The sequence below is a fragment of the Macrotis lagotis genome, chromosome 3, assembly GCF_037893015.1.
Source record: "Macrotis lagotis isolate mMagLag1 chromosome 3, bilby.v1.9.chrom.fasta, whole genome shotgun sequence".
Classification (NCBI taxonomy): Eukaryota; Metazoa; Chordata; class Mammalia; order Peramelemorphia; family Peramelidae; genus Macrotis; species Macrotis lagotis.
The window spans coordinates 177072538-177094449 of record NC_133660.1 but is presented as its reverse complement, the minus strand read 5'-3'; the positions used below and the strand labels follow the sequence as shown (position 1 = coordinate 177094449).

The 21912-nt window shown below is 40.1% G+C and overlaps 1 protein-coding gene and 1 long non-coding RNA gene across 7 annotated transcripts in view; one reads left to right on the top strand and one right to left on the bottom strand.

Moving 5' to 3' along the window:
* Positions 1-5596, bottom strand: part of LOC141518013 (uncharacterized) — a 53142-nt gene extending 47546 nt beyond the window's left edge. For all 3 annotated transcript variants that reach the window (XR_012477053.1, XR_012477054.1, XR_012477055.1), the window contains exons 1-2: positions 5550-5596; positions 1893-1950 (exon numbers count right to left, since the gene is read on the bottom strand). This is a non-coding gene — a long non-coding RNA (uncharacterized LOC141518013). The remainder of the gene's footprint in view (positions 1-1892; positions 1951-5549) is intronic.
* A 75-nt stretch (positions 5597-5671) lies between these two features.
* The window catches only part of KLF3 (KLF transcription factor 3), a 35169-nt gene continuing 18928 nt past the window's right edge, over positions 5672-21912 (top strand). Inside the window, exons 1-2 of one of the 4 annotated variants that reach the window (XM_074229640.1) lie at positions 5672-5764; positions 19025-19120. In XM_074229640.1, the coding sequence (XP_074085741.1) occupies positions 19064-19120 (57 nt within the window). In that variant the 5' untranslated portion in view covers positions 5672-5764; positions 19025-19063. Of the gene's footprint in view, positions 5765-10783; positions 13065-14597; positions 15421-19024; positions 19121-21912 lie in introns of those variants that run through there. The other 3 variants (XM_074229638.1, XM_074229639.1, XM_074229641.1) reach the window with 3 other exon arrangements.

The following is a 21912-nucleotide window of genomic DNA, read 5'->3' as shown; positions in this document are numbered from 1 at the left end:
AGAAAGATTTTGATAATAATTTGGTCAGGGCAATTTTGATAGACAGGCCTTGAGTCATATAAGGACATTTATTTATTCATTTGTTTGTTTGCTTATTTATTTATTTTAGGTTTTTGCAAGGCAAATGGGGTTAAGTTGGCTTGCCCAAGGCCACACAGCTAGGTAATTATTAAGTGTCTGAGGGTGGATTTGAACTCAGGTACTCCTGACTCCAGGGCCAGTGATCGACCCACTGCACCACCTAGCCACCCCTTCCTTATAAGGACATTTATAAAGGAATTGGGGATGTTTAGCCTGGAGAAGAAAAAAATCTAAGAGAGGGACTTCATTGGAGTAATTGAAGGGTTATAATGGGGAAAGAGGATAGAACCAAGAGCAACCAGTTGCAAAGAGATAAGCTTATGCTTGATATAATGAGAATCTTTCTTACACATAAGAATGTCTGAAAATAGGATGAACTGCCTCCAGAGCTGGTGGATTTCCTCCCCTTGGAGAGGCGAGATCACCACTTAAGGGTGTAAGACAGGGGATTTCTTGGGTATAGGTTGTTGATGAACAGTGAAATTCTCTTCTAATTATGAAATTCTATGATTCTGGCCTTTATGTTCCTGAAACAAGTCTCATTAATCACAGGCATCTGGAAGTTGGAAGAGCAGCACAAAATGTGTCATGGTAGAAAGACCCTGGGCTCTGACTTGCACTCAAATTTGATTAGAAGAGGGTTGACTCTCTAGCAAAACAAAACACAAAATTCCCTTTGGGAACAGTCTCAACCTTAGTTTGGAATTTCCTACCTTTCCTTTCCTAAAGATTTATACTATAGATCCCAAAGAGAAGGGGAAGTTCAGATTTCTTTTAAGTCCAAGGAGGAAAAGAAGTTCTCCAAGGTTTTAAAATTTTTAGAAATTTTACTTTGAGGACAATAATAGCTAGTATATTATTTTTATGATGCTTTCAAATTTGCAAATTGTTTTGTATATATGATCTCATTTAATCTAAATACTTTGGTAACAGGGTCTGTTCACACAGAAATGTTGTCAGGTTCTTTGGAGCAAGGGTATGCATAATGAGTGGACTTAGCTCCTTCATCTTAGCCCCTCTGGTGTGCACATTGGAGAACACCTGGAATCAGGTGCTAAGCCAATCTTCAAGCACAATCCTTGTTCCACCACCTTGTATTTGAGCAAAGTTCTGCCCAGACTTTTTTCTCTTCTCCTCCTTGATTTTTCTAAGCTGGATTCATCTGCTCTGGTTCATGCTACTGGACCAATATGGCCCCAGCTCCATGTAGTCGATCTATATTGATCTAAGCCTTTTTCCTTTTAACTTGATTACTCACCTCCTTTCTGGGCTTGTAACTAACTCTTTAAAATAACTATCCTTTTTGCTATTTGCTCTCAACTGTCTCTTTTGCTCAACTTTATTACTTTCTTAAGAAAATATTATCTCCTTAGAAACTACAATTTCCTTTAAGAAATTCTCTATCTAGCTACTTTTCCAAAAGACCTAACTTGTGAACTTGTATAGTAATTTGTAGATTTTTTGTAGTAACCTGTGAACTTTTGCAGTAACCTGTGAATTAAAGTCTAAGCCTTTCTTCCTTCCCTGAGACAGAGATTGGTGAATTTTTCACAAAATAAACCCATTTCCTGAAGCCCTTTTTCCTCCATCTTCAGTATCATTCATTCTCATTTTAAAATGAGAAAACCAAAGCTAGTTCAAATAATTTCTCTAATGTCACACAGCTAGTGTCTGATGCAAGATTTGAATTCAGATCTCTCTGCCTCCAGTACTTGCTTTCCATCAACCGTGCTGTGGAATTGCCAAGCTTATAATAGACACAGACTGGAAACAAAACTATGTGTATATAAAGAATAGACATTAAAAGATACCTGGATGGATCATTGAATAAAATGTTGATTACATCACGGTTGTTGCAATGTTGAATCCCTAAAAAAAAAAAGCAAAAATTAATGAAGATCATCCTGAGGATGAAAACATAGTGAAAAGGACTGAAATGGAGTGAGAAATAGGCTTGGTTAGGGGAAAAAAGAAGGGAAATAAAGCGGGAAGTGATAGGCACTCTTAAAAATAAATGGTCCTGCTGTTTAGAGATTCCAGGAAAGAGAAAAGAATGACAAATAAATATATCCCCAATTCAAAAATTTAGCTTTGAAAGACCTTAGGCCCTAGGAAGGAAGACTGTCTACAAGCTGGCAATTTCTCACTCAGTCCACAGCCCTAGGTATATTCCTGTCTTACATTTAGTCACCAGATATTGGTGAAAGGACAAACAAAGAGGCAGAAATGGACCTTGAGCTCAAGGAAGTGTATTTCTGTTTCTCGAGAAGAAGGAACTAAAGTTTTGTCTACAGTGGTTTGCATTTTTCCTTTTTTTTTTTTTAAGAGGGTTAGAAAGTAAACACTTTTTTATTTACTGAAAGGAGAGGAACCCAGATTCAAAGGCAGTATGCTCTTTCCCATCCACCCTTCCCAGGGTACATGGTTAAGGTTCTTCTGAAGATGTAGGGCAGGTCAAAAGCCACTTTACAAATGTGTGTCCTCTGTGGCCCACACAGAGGGACTCAAACAGTATTTATTATCTCTTCTTCGGAGTGAAGTCAGCAGTCCAAAGAAGTCCTCCTTTTACTTCCTCATTAAACTGGGTGGAGTAGGGTGGAGGTCAGAGGGGAAAAGGAGGGAAAGAGAAGGTGTGGCCGCTGCCACCTTTGTGCTTGTATTCCTTTGTCTGACTGCCCGGAGTCTTTTAGCCAAAGTGAGGGCTTGGGTTCTGTAGGAGGAAAGTCCAGAAAGAGATTGCAGCCCCTGGGGATGGTTGAATGTTAGGAGAGTGGACCACCCCTTACGAGCACGATCATGAACACTTGTCTGTGCCAATAAAAATAGGTTGCAAATCTAAATGATATTTAATTGAGCAGTTTATTATTATAGGCTATTTTATTCAATTGTTCTCTCCTTCATGTGTTCAAGTCTAGTTTTTTCAACAAGATGTAAGATCCTTGAAGGCAGAGCTTATCTTTGTAACCTCCTCTCTATCTCCAGTTGCCATTAGCTACACCATAAACTTTCAATTCAGTTAGGTGGTGCAGTGAATAGAATACCAGCCCTGGTTCAAACTAGACCTCAGAAACTTGACTACAAGGAGGGTGTAACCTTGGGCAAGTCATTTAACCCTGACTGCCTCACATTCAAGACCATCTCCAGTTCATTCTAATACTTATCTGGTCACTAGACCCAAATGGTTCCGGAAGAGAGTGACCTAGGGCAGCACCCCCTCACTCCAATTCATATGCTGACATAATGATCTTCTTTGAGAATGAAGGACAATCCATGTCATCATCAAATTTCAATTCAATTAAATTCAACCATTTGTTAATTAAATTCCTAATATGTGCAATGTAATGCATCCTTAAGCCTTGGGCATAACCAGGCAAAATAGAAGCTTTCTTAACCAGCTGGAAGCTAGGACAGGGAAGTAAATACAAAATAATTTAACTTTATTGTTACTATTCTGCTCTTATTAATTAGGCAATTTACCTTTCTCTAAATATGTTTTGTTAGTTCCTCTTCTATTACTTTAGATTAGATAGCTCACAGTATCCCACCCTCACTCCCTTTACTATTTCTTTCTGCTTATCCAAGTTCTATCCAGCCTTCAAAACCCAACTTGAGTCTTCCCTATGAAGACTTCTTTATCCGTTCAAACTTACACTTTTAACATTTATTTTCTCTATTTACTCATACATTGCCTTGGGCAAACATCATAGGATGCTAGTTTTAATCTCCAAGAGCCCTTAGCCATTTTCTTGTAAGATTCTTAAAAATTGTTAAGCTTCTTGAAGGTAGATATTATGAATTGTATTTATTTTCATACTACCTTGGTTAGAGTAGGTGTTCAATAAGTATTCATCGATGAACCATTCATTCATTTTCAGAGGTTGGTCTCCAGATTCTATCTCTTTCCTACCTGAATCCCATATCTACTTTTCCTGCATCATGCAATTAATATGTCCACACTTCTTAGCACTGGGTCAGGAACACTTTTAGTCCCTTAATGCCTGTTGATGGATTCACCCAAATGAATGACAGAAAAGAGATGTTTATAGTCAAAAGTTTCTTAACTGTAAATAAACTCAGTCTAACAAAGTCACCAGTATTTAATGGATTTGAGTTAATAATAGTAATAATAATGTGCAGTATTTAAATACTATTTATTACTCAGTTACACAGCAACTTCACATTTTATGAAGTGGTTTGCTTTTAATGTAGTGGTGTTAAGTAAATAGGGTAAACATTATTATACTCATTTTATAGATAAGGAAACTTGGGTTTAGGAATGGTAATGAATTTGCCCTAAATTTCTTTTTTTTTTAAGGTTTTTGCAAGGCAAATGGGGTTAAATGGGTTGCCCAAGGCCACACAGCTGGGTCATTATTAAGCGTCTGAGGCCACATTTGAACTCGGGTCCTCCAGCCTATCCATTGTACTAGCAGCTGCCCCTTAAAATATATTTTGATAGTTGTATTTCAATATAATTAGTGTGCTTGGGTGGTCCTATATGTTTCATGTGCTTAAAACGTGGTTGTTATTGTTTTATTATTATTAGGTTTTTGCTAGGCCAATGGGGTTAAGCGGCTTGCCCAAGGCCACACAGCCAGGTCATTATTCAGCATCTGAGGCCACTTTTGAACCGAGGTCCTCCTCTGTGCCGCCTAGCCGCCCCTGCCCAACATTTGTGAATGATTAGATGCCAGCTTCTGCGGCTCAAGCTAAGAGGTCTGTCCGTCGGTTGGAGGCTTTCCGCGGTGCGGACTCAGTTTCTCCTCGGCGGTTTCCTTCCCCCAATCCCAGCACTCCCAAGGAAGCTTGACTTTGCGCTTTGCCGCCACGGAGCGTTGTGGCTGCGGGCCCCGGAGGTCCCGCCACAGCGGCGCGGCTCGGCCCCGGGCGCAGCCAGGCCGGGCGCGGGGCTTCCCGCGGCGCCTCCGCTCCGTCCTTTGTTCTTCCCGCGGCCCCGGCGCGGTCCCGGGGGAGGTCCGGGCGGCCCGGCCGGAGCGCCCTCCCCGAGCCCGCTCGGGGAAAGTTTGCGGCATGCCCGCCGCCCCTCCCGCGGCCCCCGGGCCCGCCCCGCGCCCCGCCGGCCCGGGCCCGGCCCCGGCCGCCCTTCCTGCCCCGCGGGCCCGGGCGTGGCGCCGCGGCAGGTTGGGGGCGGGGCGGGCGGGCGGGGGCTCCGCGGGAGCCCCCGGCGGCGGAGGCGGCGCCCGGCCGGGCGGGGCGGGGCGGGGCGGGCCGGGCCCGGAGGAGGGCGCGCGTCCGTAAGTCTGTCCCCGGGTGACTGGGGCGGGGCGGCGCGGCGGGGCGGGGCGCGGGCCCGTGCGTGTGGGTGCGAGGGCCCGGGCCGCCCCCCGGCCGCCGCCGCCGCCGCCTCCGCCCTGGTGGGTGGGGCCGCCCCGCCCTGCCCGGGCCGCGGCGGCGGCGCCCTCTCCCCCTCCCTGACCCTCCCACCCCAGGTCCCAGCCTCTACTTACCCGGCCAGCCCCGGGCGGCTCGCAGAGCGAGCGGCGCCGGCGTCATGTGACGGCCCGGACTCGGGGCCAGGAGCGGCGGAGACCGAGCGGGCGGCGAGACGGGAGCCGGAGGCCGGCTGCACGCACCGCCGCTCACGCTGCTGCACGCGCGGGGACCAGGGGCGCCCGGGCCCGGGCCGCTCCCGCCCGCCGCGCTCCGCACCACGGCGCTCCAAGTAAGTTTTCCCCGGCCGCCGGCTGCGCGGGGCGAGCCGGGGCCGGGGCCGGGCCGGCCGGGGCGGACCGCGGAGCCCGGCCGGGGGGCGCGGGGGGAAGCGCGAGGACCGCGGCGCCGGGGGCGGACTCCGTGGTCCGGGCTGCGGGGCCGGGCCGGCCGCTACACTCACACCTGCGCGGCGCCCCCCCCCATCTGTGTGCGCTTGGGGTGTCGCTTCCTCGTGCGAGGGGGGCGGCGGGGCGCGCCCCTCCCCCTCCGGGGAGCCGGCTGCGCCTCCGCGCGTGGCCCCGGGGCGCCGCTCCTAGAAAGCCGGGTCCGCGGTGTCAGCGCGCCCCCGGGGCGCCAGGACCCCCCGGCCCCGGGGTGCCCGCCCCCCGCCGCCTGACAGCGCAGGGCAAGCCCCCAGCCGCACCGCTGCTCTCATGTATCCCATTAAACGTTGCATTTGCAATAATCATTTATTTTGAGTTTTGCAATAACTATTTTTTAAAGCTTTTATTTGAGCTTTACAATAATCGTCATTTTTAAAGGTCTCATTTATTTTGAGTTTTACAATAACTATTTTTTAAAGCTTTTATTTGAGCTTTACAATAATCGTTATTTTTAAAGGTCTTATTTATTTTGAGTTTTACAATAACTATTTTTTAAAGCTTTTGAGTTTTACAATAATCGTTATTTTTAAAGGTTTCATGTATTTTGAGTTTTACAATAACTATTTTTTAAAGCTTTTGAGTTTTACAATAATCATTTTTTAATCAAAGATTTTGAGTCTTACCACGTTCATTATTTTTTAAAGATTTTAATTATTTTGAATTTTACAGTAATGATCATTTTTTTTTAATTGTACATGACCCCTTCATTCTAGATGGGGGGAAATGAGAAAAGAGACTTGGCTTTTGAAGAAGCGCCTCCCTTAGAGGTAGCTGGAAAAGCAATCTTGAGCATTTATTGATCGCGGCATTACCGTAGCTTACATTCAACCGGTCCCTCCCTCCCCGTGGAATTTCTTGGGATTTCAGATTTTAACTCCGAATCTTGTACTTTGCTGTAAACTCATTATTTGCCTCAAGGTTTTTCTTTGCACCATTCTGTACCCCCCTTTTTTTTAAGTCTTGTAGAGGTACAGTGATTTCGTTTAGATTCAGTTGCATTATCAAATGAATAGGACTGCAGCTCCTAACAGGTTTTTCCACAAAATAACTATGACATGGTAGTATTTTACATATTAGTGAGTAACATCTGGATTTGATAACCTGCCTACTCTTAAGCAAGATTTGGGGGGTGGGGGGGGAATTTTTAAGTCTGAAAGCATTAACACATCCCTAAAGTATCGGCGAGTTCAGTGGGGGGGGTTTTTTGGGGGGGGGGGGTTAGTCATTTTTTTGTTTTCGAAGGACTACTTGAACCATAGAGAATGCTGGTTTTAATTGTAAAAATCTGAAGGTTTTTTTAAAATCCATTTAAACTATGTGGGTACCAAGTTTACACATTTTCAAAGCCAGAGGAGACTATTCTGCAAACTATTTGTACATCAAATGTATTCTGTAATGCGATCCATGAAGATGTACTGTATAATATAAGTCATTTTGTATATCTGTTTGAATAAAGGAAAACAGGGATTAAAAAAAAAACCACAGTATGAGAATAACACTACCAAATCCGGACATTAGGGCAAATGTAAAATAATAATATGATAGAAATAGATCTACCTAATTTGTCATTTGAAAGTTTCTAGACCCAGATCAGTGTTTTGGTTACTATGGTCACAATGATGCCATTTTCCCCCCCTTTTACTTTTGTCTCTACACCTGATTTCCTAAATGTCTAAAGAAAGTAAAGATAGACATTTCAAAGAGGCACCGAAGAGATCATTTAAAGTAAAGAAACATAATGAGTTTGGAGGGTCATAGAGTGAGACTTTTTTTTAAAAAAATCATTTTTCCATGAATAAATTTAGTATCATGGAACAAATTGCATAATTTCTCTAATGAAATCCCAAGTATGTGTTTGAGTTCATGTGTGCCTGTGACTTAAATCAATACAGTGAATTTTAGGAATATTCTGAGCTTCTTACCTTTTTTTTTTTTTTGCTTGGCCGTTCAGAACCATGAATGAATGAATGAATGAAAGAAACTGATTTGCTGAATATTTTTAGTAACTGGTCCCATTGTGTTCCTAGTAATGCTAGGAATGGATCTATGATAATCTGGACTTTTTTTTTTTCCAGACATCAGTCCCTTTTCCCCCCAGAAACATTTTGGGCTGTAATAATAAAAGCAGTGGGCAGTGTGGCCCAGAAACTGTACCCCACTTGCGACTCCCGTCCTCCAGAGGAAGGAGAAAGGGACAAAAGAAATCCGGGAGGGAAGGCTGGTGTTAATTATGATGGGCTCTCCTGTCTTGAATGTTCACTTATGATGTTTACTGTACATGGTTGCTTCTATTTGTAAATAGGGTAGGTCCCGTGTATAGGCTGGTGTTGTTATTCACACCCATCCAACCAACACCTCCACCCCCTGTTGTTGTTTTAAAAACTCCAGCTGCTCATGAATATAGGGTCAGGGAGGGCCGGCTAAATGTTTCTCTGCTTTCTCTCCAGCACAGCCAGCAGAGCTGTTTCCTGTTCTTTGTTTCAAGGCTGGGGTTTGCGTCATACATTCCTAGTGGCATATGTGTGTGCTCTTTCCTGTTTCGGGCTGTTTTCTGGTAGATCAGTAGCCCAGACCAGGCCCCTTGTCCCTGCCCCTTAACTCCCAATCCCCACCCAGGGAGTTATCATGTCTCCGCACACTCAGGATTGCTTAAGATGCCTGTGTTATGTCATAATGAGAAGTCAGTTAACCTTTTTACACACACACCCCTTTACTTCAGTATGTTTATATGGTTGAATAAATTTTCCATTTCTATTTGGATCCCAAATGATGGTGGGTTTTTTTTTTTTGATGCATGTGCATTATTTGAGGAGGTTCTGCAGAGTTTGGTGGTGGTGGTGGTGGTTGTTTTCTCTTGGGGTGTTTGGTTTTTTTTTTTTTTTGAAAAATGCATTCTGCCCTGAAGATACTACTTTTGGAATTGAGATTAACCCTTGTATAGTTTTGGACAAATGATGTAGGAAAGACTCACCAGGAGAAAGAAAAAAGACATCTACTTTGTTCAGTTTTAACATAAGATGCTATTCAGACATAGGTGGCTACTCTTTAATTGGAAGATACAAATGCTCTTCTTGGCCATCTTGAATTCTCTGCTTACATTTTAAAGAAAGCATCCTTTTTAATTGCATTGCACAAGTGGGGGAAAAAACCCAGATAAATTTTTTTAAGGGAACATGAAGATTTTTTATTATTCTGGATCTGACCAGTTGAAAAGTGAAAAAAGGAGAGCTGGAAATAGGGAAACTTACTCATAATGCTTTGAGAACTCTTGGGTCCTTTAAGGAAGATTTTGCTATTTGGAACATGGACCACTTTTTTATATATCATTCCATGGATTGACATGCTTTTTTTTCTTTTTCCTGTTTGCAATTTAATATCAGTTGAGTTTTAAGTACAATTATCAATTATTCTCTTCTTACCTCCCCCAGAAACTAATTTTTAAGTTAAGATTTTGGTTGGAAGAGAAATAATTTAATTTTTTGCCAAGTTTTTATGACCTTGTTAATCTTTAGTGGGTTTTAAATTTTCTTTCTTTGGTAGAGAATTATATAGAATGAGATTAGATCCTTCTGTATAGTAGTATTCTCTATAAAGTTTTATAGAAAATCATTTTCTATAATTTAAATTTGATATCAGAACAATCTCCTTAATGCCTGTGACAATCTAGGAATCTGCTTTTAAAGCAGTTTTCACATCATCTGCACTCTGTGACTTAAATGGTAGTTAGAAACTAATGTGTTAAGTAAGAGGTATGCTTTCCTACTTCAGCAGAAGATGTGATTTTGGAAAATATCTAAAATTGTGCTTTCTTTTTGGGAAAGGGAAAGCAAGCATTAGAGATTAAGCCATCCTTTGCCCGGAGCCCTTAAAATCGAAACTTTTCTGTTTTCATTCTAAAGCTACTTGCTAAAGCTGCTTGCCAATCCAAAATATGGTATTTGGCAGACATGCTTTCAGGCAGAAGTTTAACCCTTCTTTTAGTAATGATCTTTGGCTTCTGAGGGAATATCATAGATAACCATCAAAATGAAACTTTAGCAAACTTACAAATGATAACTCAAAAATAATGGGGGAAAATTTTAGTGATATCTGCTGCACAATCATTCTAATTACTAACAAACATTGGTATGCTGGAGAAAAGACGTCTCTTGAGAAAATCCACATTTATTTCATCATTTTTCCATTCATTTTTGTTCTCCCCCCCCCAGTGAAATCCCCTTGGATATTTATCTTCTACCTCCTTTCCATCTCTAAATCCCCATCTTTCTATAAAATTAACAAGCTGAATTGTTTGTTCTTCAGCTTTCCTAGATGCTAACTTCATTCTCTGTTGTCAGATCTATTCATGGGTGACCCAGTTTTGTTTGAGTAAGTTCAAAAAAAGCAAATTCATCCTTAAAAACTAGGAAATGGTATTATTTTTGGCATTTTTCTTTAAAGAAGGGTTGAAACTGGCCCTTATTTCCTAAGATTTCTTTCTTAAAACCTAGGCCTGCTTTCTTAATCTTTGTGATTCCCTCCCAAATTAATTTTGAAGTCTTCCTTATGAGAGAATTATTAGACGATTCAGCATACTTGTTTTTAGAAGTCTGATCTGTTCACTTTACTAGACTTTGTTTCTCCTTTCCAATGCAGAGACAGGAAACCAGACAGCAGTCTGCCCTGATAAGGCAGGGTATTGTCTAAAGGAGGTAGCCACTGCTTTTTTTCCTTTCCATTCTCTTTCCTTGGAGTCTAGTGGTTATTAAAATAAAGGAGACACAGTGCTATACAAATTTGCTATTTCTGAATCAGGTCTGGATGAGCTATATATACCCACTTAAGATATACATACATATATATATGTGTGTATATATATGTATATACACACATATATATGTTTGTATATGAATGTATTGATTTTTTTAACCAATCTTACATAAACTCTGGAAAATGTGCCATTTCTGTGCAGTTTTTGTATCTGTATATTTATAACTTAGGTGAAATTTTCTTATTCTTAGAATAAACTAGTATTTTAAAAACACAAAACAAGGTAGGAAAGCTTTTTTCTTCCCCCTTATTGCATACTCAAGCCTCATTCTTTCATTTTTCTTCCTGCCCCATCCTTTACCATCATCTCTTCCACCTCCAAAGAAAAAGAGAGTTTCAGAGACAGACAGTAGTAAAATGTAGTAAATTAATTGAGCATTAAACCATTTACATGCTTGAGGCTGGCCCACTCCAGCCAAATCCCTGGGTCTAGTCCAGAATTAGAGAGGGGGGGAATGTGAATCAGCCTTTTCATCTGGAAGGATCTAAAGGGATTTAGGTTGGTTCTGGGACACCCTTGAGATTGTTGACAGTCTTTGGCAGCCCAGAGATGTCCCCACGGATGACTTGAGGCCAGTCTAGACCTAAATCTAAGGAATTTAGCCAGAACCAGACTGACCTCAGAACACCAGTGAGTCAAACAGTCATTTAGCTCAGAACATTCTATACAAAAAAAAAAAGGACTGCCTGTAAATAAAGGGTTTGGGGGTTGGTTTGGTTTCTCCCCCCCCTTCCTACGTCTATTCTTTATTCTTCCCAAATACTCTTCTTTTAACTCAGTCACCCAACTCCATTCCCTTAGCTGTTTCAATATTTTGCATCTTGTCACTCCCCAAAACTCCTTTCCAATACCACTTTGTGAATATATTCTTAAAAGTGAAGGTCATCTGTTATCTAGAAGATCAACTTTTCTCAAACTTTGTTCCAGTTAATTCTTTAGGATCATTTTAGTAATCAGCAATAATTTGTCAATTAAATAAAATTCTAATTGTAATCATTTTAGATTGATAATGCATAGCTGTAGATAGAAAATTTTATTCATTAAGTGACAGAAATCTAGGCTTAATGATACCGCTTTATAATCAGATTGGGAAAGGGGAGGTATAACATGAGATGCATTTCATTCAGGAGTGTTCTTCTATAGTTATTATGTGTAAGGTTGAAATTTGTGAAGTTCTTTAGGAATCAATCCTGAAGAAAAGTAATTGCAATCTGATTTCTTGCCCTGGAACTTGGCTATGATGCTGATAAAGAACAGAAAGAAGTCAAGTTTTTCTTGGACCCCATCCAGTGGGATATTATCATTGAACTGCCAGAAAGAACCTCTTTATAGGGTGATTTCACCTAAAAAGACAGGGCCACAGCCTGGGCAGCAAGGTCCCTCATTACATAGAAGGCCTATTTCTAGTCCTGGCTACAATTCAGACAAGCTGTTTGATCTTGGGCAAGTCTTTCCACCTCTGTCCCTCTTATTTCCTCATTTCTAAAATGGGGATGAAAGTGCCTGACCCTTCCAGCTTCATAGAATTATAGTGAGGATTTCCGTATTGACTTAGATAAAGCTGCCAATTTTTCCCTTGAATTTTTAATGGACAAAAAATACAGGTGTGTCGAGAGAGGCAGAATAATAGATAGCTTTAACTTTGTATGTCTAGATTTTTCTTTAACCTATTAATCCCAATGGGACTGGGGCTACAATTAACTGCTTTGGGGGAGGGGTGTCATTGAGGTACTGTCCCAGTTGAGCTTAAGCGAAAAGTCATTCATCCATCTTCTCTCCCTTTACGCATGTGGGCAATTTCTGGAATTATTTTAGGGGTTTCATTAATATTAAATTTTCATATATCAAATATTAATATTAAATTCCTACATATTCTCCTCAGGGAGAGGTGTTATGACTTGGGACTGCAAGCATACATTTGTCTACCATCTGATGACAAACATTTTTAAGAAAGGGCCATTCCACTCCCTTGAGAAGAGCAATGTCTCCACCCATTTCTTATTGGTTAAGATGATAACACTGAAGAACTTCAGGAAGGCTCCGCTCTTCTCTGCCTTTCCTTTTTCAGTGGATTGGCTTTTATAGCCATTTGTCCATTTTCTCATATTTATTCTTTGTAGATCTTAGAACCTTTAAAGTTGACTTCAGACAACCTTTGAATGATACAAACATTGATTGGCTGTATGTAAACTATGCCTCGACTATCTGGTTCAGATTCTTACCTATCTACTTATTGCCTTGCTCTCATCCTCGGAACATACAAGTGCTAGAGGGCGTGGACTGTTGTCTCCCCCTTCGCCTTTGCATCTCCGGGACCTTAATGGTCAATCTATATGGTAGGTACATGCTTAGTATTTGTTAACAGTTTTATTATCTGGACCACTTTGCTTTTGCATCTCAGGGACCTGATAGTCGTTTATGTAGAGCAGATGGATACTTAGTATTTGTTGAGTTTTATTATCTGGACTATTTTAATAGTTTCCAAATAGCAAAATGCACATTTATTTTATGAACTTTTAAGCACATTCTTCACAATAACCCCGTATGACCAGCCAATCCAGTAGATCCTCTCTGTTCTCTTTACTGGTGTCTGAGCTTGACCAGGCTCGGAGCCTAGATCTAGTATCCTAATCCATACTTGGTTTAATAAATGCTTCTTGACTGTAAAAATTGGAGTAAATGTTACTTCGTCTTACCTATCTCACATGGTGTTTGTAAGGAAAGTGTTTTGCAAACCTTCAGATTCTGGCTAAGGACTAAAGAGGGAAGAATGGGGGAGAAAATGAATCATTTATTTATTAAATTCCCTTTCATCCATGAGGTCCCATCTGGTCAAGTCACTCCTATGCTTGAAAATACTATTTCTTCCAAATATTTCTGCTTTTTTAGTTTTGCCCTAATATCAGAATTTTATTGTGCAATGTTATGCACACTCTTAAGTGCTTAATAGATCTTTGTTGGGAGGAAAGGAGAGGAGATAACTTGGTAGATTTTTGAATAGAAAGTTCTGGATATTTTATAAGGTATGTCATTAGGGCACTGTTGCACTGATCTCAGTTTGAGGTATGGTCTGGAATTAGGTTTTTGCCTTTGGAAATAGAAAGGAAAGACAAAAGAAGAATTGAAATGATAGGAAAGCCTGACTAGTCTTTTTAAGGGTAGAAGAAGGAAAGAGTAAGGAAGGGGGGGAGAATTCAATAAAGGGTGACCTCAGGGGATTCCATCCTGGGTAATTGAGAGAATTGTGTGCTATTGATGGAAAAATGAAGAAGGGAAATTTAAGGGGGGTTTAATTATGGACACTCTGAATCTTCTTTTTTGTTTTTCTAGCAGATGCTTTTGTTTTTAAAGCTTTACTCTTTTTCTTGGAAGGTAAAGGAATTTATAACTAGTGACCCTTGCTTTTGGTCCTAAGTCCCTTGGATGTTTGGGGAGGGGAAAAAAAAAAACATTTTCAGGAGCCTTCAATAAATTACCACAGCCCTAGATGATGCATTTTGGTTATTTACTAGGTTGCCAGCTATCCCTGTTCAGGCCGGAATTTCCAGGAACTGGCTACTGACTGGAGCCAATTAGGCCCTCCCATCCTCCCACACCCAGCAGGGTGGGACGCTGGGTGGGGTCCCCTCCAGGGTGGAGCTGGGTGGGACTGCAGTTCGGGGAGATGTGGTAGGCAGCGATGAGAAAGAAAATCCACCGGGAAAGGGGAGGAATGAGATGTGGTCTGCTGAGAACCTTCTAGAAGCCATTATATAATGCTTTACAGAAGAGAATCATTAACTCTCATTCTAAGCCCTGTGAGATACAGTCAGAGGAAAGGGTTTATTCTATCAAGCAGGCTACACATGATAGGTATTTAATTTTTGCTTCTCTGGAACCTGAACGGCAAAAGTTATCCAAACCATTTAAAGAAAACCAGTATGGAAAATGTTTAGTGCTTGCTAAAGGTTCTTCTCCAAGAAGGTGTGGATGGCTTGTTGACAAGGTGGCTTTGAATTTGAGAGCTGACCTTTGATAAAGGATTTCTCTGTGTGGATTTTTCTTTCCTTTCTTAGGAAGGAGAGACCTGGGTCTAGAAAGGGGAGGGATTTTGCTTGGATTTTACCTTTGCACCTGTCCTTATTTACATGCAAAATCAATTGCTTCACTTGTCTTTCTGAAGTACAGGGTGTGGGCAGAATCTTATCAAAAGCCATGTCCTGTTTGGACAAGTTGGACGGCTTTGGCCCAGATCCATTGGGTGTAGCAAAATGGGTGGGAGCCCGGAAAGCAAAATTGGGTGGCTTGTTGGAAAGGAGAGGAGAGAGAGAGAGAGGCAGGCAGGCAGGCTGGCTGGCTTTATAGATCAGATACTTAATCTGAAACAAATTAATTGACTTATTTCCATTTAAGATATTTTTTTATGCAGAAAGAACTGGTTTGATTTATGAGGAGCAAAGATCCCCAAAGTATCCCATATGGTTTTTTAGTTTCATGCAAACACTTCAGGCTTGTGTCTTTTGAAGATAGTAAGTTACTGAAGTAAAAATTAATTTCTATTTCCAAGGAATGTAAGCTTTGTTCCCCCCCCTCATTGTAATATTGATAAGATGGGACTTGACTTAACATGATGCTTTGGGTTCAGGGATCTTCTTATTTTCATGGGAACTAGAGTGAAGAAAACTTGGAACTTTTGCAGTCTTTGGCAGTCAAGTAAGTAGAGGGGTATTGGGGGGGGGATAGGGTTGAGGAAAAAAATATCTAAGATGAAACCGACAGCTTGATTGGTGACGCTCTGGTCCAAGAATACCTTCCCCTACATGACCAGAATTTGTTGTGATTTTATTACCCTAACTTGTTTTTTGATTTGCTAAATTAATATCCTCTTTAACTTAAACTGGATGGGGAAGCTTAAAGCTCTACTATCTATTTGCTTATTAATTCATCCAACTTGCTTTCTTCCTAATATCTAGTTAAGACCAGCTATACTTGAGGGAGAAGTAATTTTTTTGTGTCTGTGGGGGAGGACAGTCTGTTTCCATGGGATTCTGCTGTAGAAAGGAGACTTGAAGCAGTCAGAACCTGGAGAGGAAGGCCTGACACTTGGGGCGGGGGGGGGGGGGGGGGGGGGGGGGAGCAGAGCAATGCCCCCCCCCCCCATTTCTTCACCAAATGGCCCCCTGCTCTCAGAACACAGGCTTAGGTCCAGCTTGGGGTACATGATGGGTTAAGCAGGCTATTTGAGCTCAAATGGGAATATTTTTCTTTGGGAATGTGTATTTTTGACTCTCAAAAAAGCTGACTTCTAAAATCCTTTCACAAATTGGGGGCTTGCCATATATACTTTGAATTTCTTTAGCCACTTTGGAACCTTGGAAAGGAATTAGATCAGACAATGAGAATGGTACCATTTCTAAAAGTTCACAGAATGGGTGACATAAACATTTTATTAAATTTTTAGCACAAACACTGGCCCTTGCCTTGTCGGCTTTTGAAAGATAAAGAGCCTGAAAGGTAAAGTGAACTAAACTACAAAGCTACCTTTCCTTCTTTTGGGAAAAAATGCTATGATTCTTTTATTTGGTTTCCCTCCCACCCACCCTTTTTTACCCTATCCCCATGCTTCCTAAGATTTATTTCTGTTTCTGATCTTGCTTGGCCTAAATTTTCACTTTAAACTCCTTTTTCCTTAAAAGTTTAAAGTGTAATTTATATTCAGCTTTAATAATCCCTATAAACTAGGGAAGTTTTGTGGGGTTTTTTTTGTTCTAATCATATTTTGTAGTTCAGTTGTGGATAAATTGAATATTGCATATCTCTGGTGACTTCATTAATAATCTATAACAGCTAAAGTTAAGTGACTTAAAATTCCCCTATATAAATTAACCTTGCTAGGCAACGTGGTTTATGTATGGATGTAGCCTGCCATCTACTGGCGAGAAGAAGAATGGCAATCGGATATAAGGTCTTAAACTGGAAGAATAGGTTCTGTAGCAACCATTCACTTAAAAAAACTCACCCTGGGATACTAGGCCACATAGGCTTTATTTAAAGCCATGTCCGACAAATTTCCCAGACTCTCCCAGTGCCTAAATTATTCTGGATAGGCTACTTCGAGAAGAAATCATTGACTCTTGAGCCAAGAGAACAGCAGTTCAGGATTAATGCTGTTTCTAAACATTCCAAACCAAATCAAATTGTTCATTTTTTTTTAATGTTAATAATTTTTATGGTCTTTATGTTATTTCTAGTTATTCTTTATAGCTCTAGATGTTTGGCCATCATCCCTTTAATTCTCCCGAATTTCCTTTTCTTTTTGTGGTATTCCTTCAGTAAATATGTCACGATACAGTTCTATTTTGTGTTGGTGTCCTAAAACTATATTTCTATCAACAAGAAACTAATTTCTAGCATGACTCCTAGGCTAATGGATAAAACACACTCGGATCTTTTGTCACATGTGCTAGTACTGGGGTAATGTTTCAATGGGAGCTGAAGACTGTATAGACCTAATGCTTTGCTGGATTTTCTTTTCCCTTGTGATAGCCTGTCTGAAGACACTGACCTTTATCATATATTCATTTTCCTAAAAGGTAGTTCTTTTCTGCCATAGTTACAATATTAATGCTAAAGTTAGGAAGTTATTTTGTTTTTATATGTATGAGTATATAATAGATCATTAATAAAAGCATCAGCTCAAGCAGCAAGTGTTTATTAAGTCTAGACATGGGGGTGGAAGTATTAAGTAAATGACCACACTTAAAGGGGCTTTCCTTTTAGTTGTGAAAATAAGATATAAATTAAATGGGAACCTTAAATGGTAGTTTAGGAAAACGAGAAATTACAGGACTTGCATGGTTTGGTTAGAAAATGATTACCATGGAGAGTCATTTCTAGAGGAGCTTGGAGACATGAATGATCAGTTGGAGTTCTTATGGAGCAGACGAGTTTTGAATTATTGATAGGATTTGGAAGAACAGGTAGAGGACAGTGAGGGCAAAAGGGCAGAGGGTAGGAAGGGCAAGACCCTTTTTAGGGTGATAGTGAGTAAACCTGGCTAGAGTTGGACAGATGATGGAGGGCCTGGAGGAGCAAGCCCTGTTGTCTCGTCCGTTTATTCTGTAGACATTTGGGAGAGATACTGACAGATCTGTCAATGAGACACCTAAGTATTGAAAAGAAGAGTTGAAGGAATTGCCTTCTTTTTTGATATAGATTCCTATGGATCATAGGTTCCAGATATAGAAGGAAACTTAAAGGTTTTTATGAGTGAAGAAACCAAGACCCAAGCTCTTGCGTAGCCATCCAGAGCACAGTAGGTGGGAAAGATGGGATTTGATCACATGTCTTTTGGCTCCAAAGCCAGGGCTCTTTCTACTATTTCATATTGTCTAATTCTAATACTCTCAAATGACTGGCATTGAAGGCCTCTCTCTGCCTTCCAAATCCTAATTAATTTGTTAACTTGACCATTGAAGAAAACTTCTACTCTATTTAGGCACTTTTATATCCCTTATCTAATTTAATCCTTACCAACAGTCCAGGAAGGTAGAGCACAGAAGTCTGAGCCTCAAGAACTCTCTTCTGAGTCTCCAGACTAGCTCTTCCTTTGGGGCTCTTGGTTTCTGACCTGGGAACTCTTTCTTCTGGGGTGCTACTGTACTTGCATTGGGGTCACACAGCTAGGTAATTATTATGTGTCTGAGACTGGATTTGAATTCAGGGCCACTGTGCCAACTAGGTGCCCTTCTGCTGTACTTATTAATGTGGGATCTATTGGAGGAGGTACATAAATGAGATTAGTTTCACATGAATGTGTAAGACTTGGACCTTATACAGGGTGTGAGCCCCAGAACAAAGTTCACCTGTTCTGTACCGGTGTACTCCAGGTAATTCCAATTCTCAGGCAGTTCCTGCATCTAGATGGTGATGCACTCATCCTATGGACTTCATTTTGCATATAGACTCAGACTAAGAATTTCTTTTGTTAGCATAAGATGCTTTGACATTCTTTATCTGTAATTAAAGAAAGCCCGGTCTTCTCTACTACTGTTCAAAAGTGGCCAAGCACATGCGTTCAGAATTTGGGTGAGAAGAAGGGGTGTTATATGTTTTTCTGGAAGAGATGCTGACTGATATAGTCTGGTTTTGATTTTATAAAATGGCATCGTAAGCAAAGGAAGCAAATTCCAGACATTCCTAGTAGGGTTTGTATATTATGTGTGATAGAGGTATTTTCATTATAATTTGGGGGTACTACTTTTTGTTTAAAGTCAATTTAGATTTCAACTGTATATCTTTCTTTTTTGTTTTCTAGACGAAATACAAGAACATCTTGGAGGATTTAACTAAAAGAATGCTGATGTTTGACCCAGTCCCTGTTAAGCAAGAGGCAATGGATCCTGTCTCAGTGGTAAGATTTTCAAAGATGAAAGATTGGCTTTCCTAATTACAAAAGGGTTCTTGGGTTCTGTTCCTGCTTAAAATGATTGGTAGCTGCTTGATAAGGTTTTCTGACTAGAAGGTTTTTCAAAGCCAGCAGTGGTAACTGAGTTAAATTCTTAGATAATTGATAATGGGACTGGCCCAATGGCATTATTGGTTTAAGGAGCTTGCACAGGTGAACAAAGTCTCTCTACTGATAACTGGTGGTCACCTTCTCTGTAATTTATAATTGGTTGCCTGGAGACCTGTGAAATTAAGTGACCTGCCCAGGGTTACACAGCTATTATGGGTCCTGAAGCCAGATCTTTCTGATTTTTAGTTCTCTACCTTTATACCATGCTTCTTCTCTTGACTATCTCTATGTAGCTACTACATTATGAAAAAAATCTGATAGTGACTTGTCCATAGTACTGTAATGTTTGCAACTAGCACCTTTTCTGTTATCCCTATTAAATATCAATTGTGTTAAGAATACAATGTCTTTCTTAAGACAATTTGGGTCAAAAAAAAAAAAACCTGTGCAACTATTGAATAAAGACTGGAAAGAAGGAAAAAGAGTCAGGACACCTTGGCTATGTCCTTGAGACTAAGTTTTGCTTTTTTTTAAGGTAATCTTGTGAAAGGGCAGGGATTTCTAGCTGAATGACTTTTGAGCAAATCTGTGAATGACTTTCAATTTTTGCCATCTGAAAAATGGGGATGTTGATTATTGTTGTGACAAAAGAACTTTGTTGACCATAATTCAACTATTCAGTTGCTCCTTATGACACTTGAATACAAAATTCACATCTATTGACTCTTGAATAACCAAGGTGGCAGAGCCATCCTTTATGGGTGTGAATATTTTTTAGGAAGTTTTAGGCAACTTTAGCTACCGGTCACTTGTCTGATTAGTTATTTGGCCTTAGAGTAACCCAAATGAGTTAATTGGGCAAAAGTCCCAGACTTCAAAAAAGGGGGAGTAGTTGAACTTTGGGAGGATCCAGCTTAGTCAGTATTAAACAACAATTCTTACTCTCTCTTCTTCACTCTACTTGCATGTGCTTGGAAAATATTCACAAGGGGAAAAACTTGGACCAAAGGCTAGCAATGAGAAGCTTTTAAAATTAGATCATCTTTATGTAGTGGCCATGGCTATTCTTGCCAAAAGTGTTTATTATACAAGACACAGGGGTCACTCTGAGGCTGCAGAAACTTGAGTTGCTATGGATATGACCATTTGTAATTTTTGGTAGAAAATCTTTATAAAATAACCCAGTGAAATTTAATACAGTTGCTTATAATTAAACATAAAGCAATAATTGTCTTGAAGGAAATAATGCTTTATTATTAAGCATAGAGTAATTTTATATATTTGAACAGGTTGAGGGGAAACTAGAAATGAAAATTAATATTTAAATGAAAAAATTCTTAGAATTGTTCAGTATTCATAGAATTATATAAAAACTTTCATTTTTCTTTTCCCTATTTCTTGACAGAATCTTCTCTAAGGATTTAAGTAATGTTACAGAAAAGCAAAGTATAAAATTTCCCCAGACACAGTGACAATCCCTAAAAGTGAGGCAGTATGTTAGGCTACAAATAACTTTTAAGTACCAGAAAATGATTAATTTTGTAAATGATGCAGAACTATCAAATGCTCCATTTTATCCAGTGGGGTTTCAGGACTGTAAATTGGGCATAGAAATAGGACTCGGGAGTCTAATTTAGACTTGTATTGCTAAGTTAATTTGATAATTGAGAGCAAGAAAATTCACCTCAACCACAAAAACTGAATGTAAAATGAATTGTGAAGTTATTACTGGTTTCTGTCACATCCTAACTTGTGTTCCAAAATGAAATCACAATAGGTGTTATTTTTATATTCCTTTGCAGCTAATATTCTTTTCCTTATATGCTTTCTTTCATACAGAAATAGATTGGTATCCTTAAGTTTTGGGGAAATCTCAGTTTAGATACAATAAACATTTTAGTATATTAGAATTCTTAAGAGAGTGGGCAATTCCTGTAGTTGAACATCTTTCTAAAAGGGGTCTCTTCCCTTTATAGGCAGAAGACAATGAGTTTAATGTTGATTTCTTAAGACCTTCCAGTGTCCTCGAGGTGTCATTAGTTCTAAATGTTAATTTTTATTCAACAGAATTGTAAATTTAGGGAGTTTGTGCTAAAGCTGGATACTCAGTATGTTCCCGGGATATTTTTCTATCCCTTGCTTCAAATATGTTTTCTTCTGATTTGACTCTGTTAGGAGTGGGCTAAAACAAGCATGTAAAAAAACTAACAAAACCTGGTCCAGTAGGTGCTCAATAGAATGGTTGTCAACTTGATTTGGGTTTGTGGAGGTTTTCTTGTAGTTTCAACCTCAGAGTTAGGAGAGAAAAATAAAATTTCTGACTTAATAATAGAATATAGTACACTTTTATGCCATCCTAAGCTCTGTGAGCTGGAAAGGAGTTAAAGGATTCTATAAAACCAGCCAAATTGAGAGTGGAATGGGCACTCCTGGGGTTCCATTGCAACTAAAACAAAGCCCTGGAGGAATGTTACTGAAATTGAAGGAGGAAGAAAGGGGGGAAAAGTATTAAATAAAGTTCTCTTTATAGAGTTCTCCTGGAGGTGACATCTAAAGTCTTGTTTCTTTTATGATTTAAAAAAAATCCCTCTTACCCAACAAGCCCCTTATGGAGCAAAAATTACATTTATTGCTATTCTCTACTATTTTCTAATAGGGAAATTTTATGTGAAGTTGGTGAGTTTGGT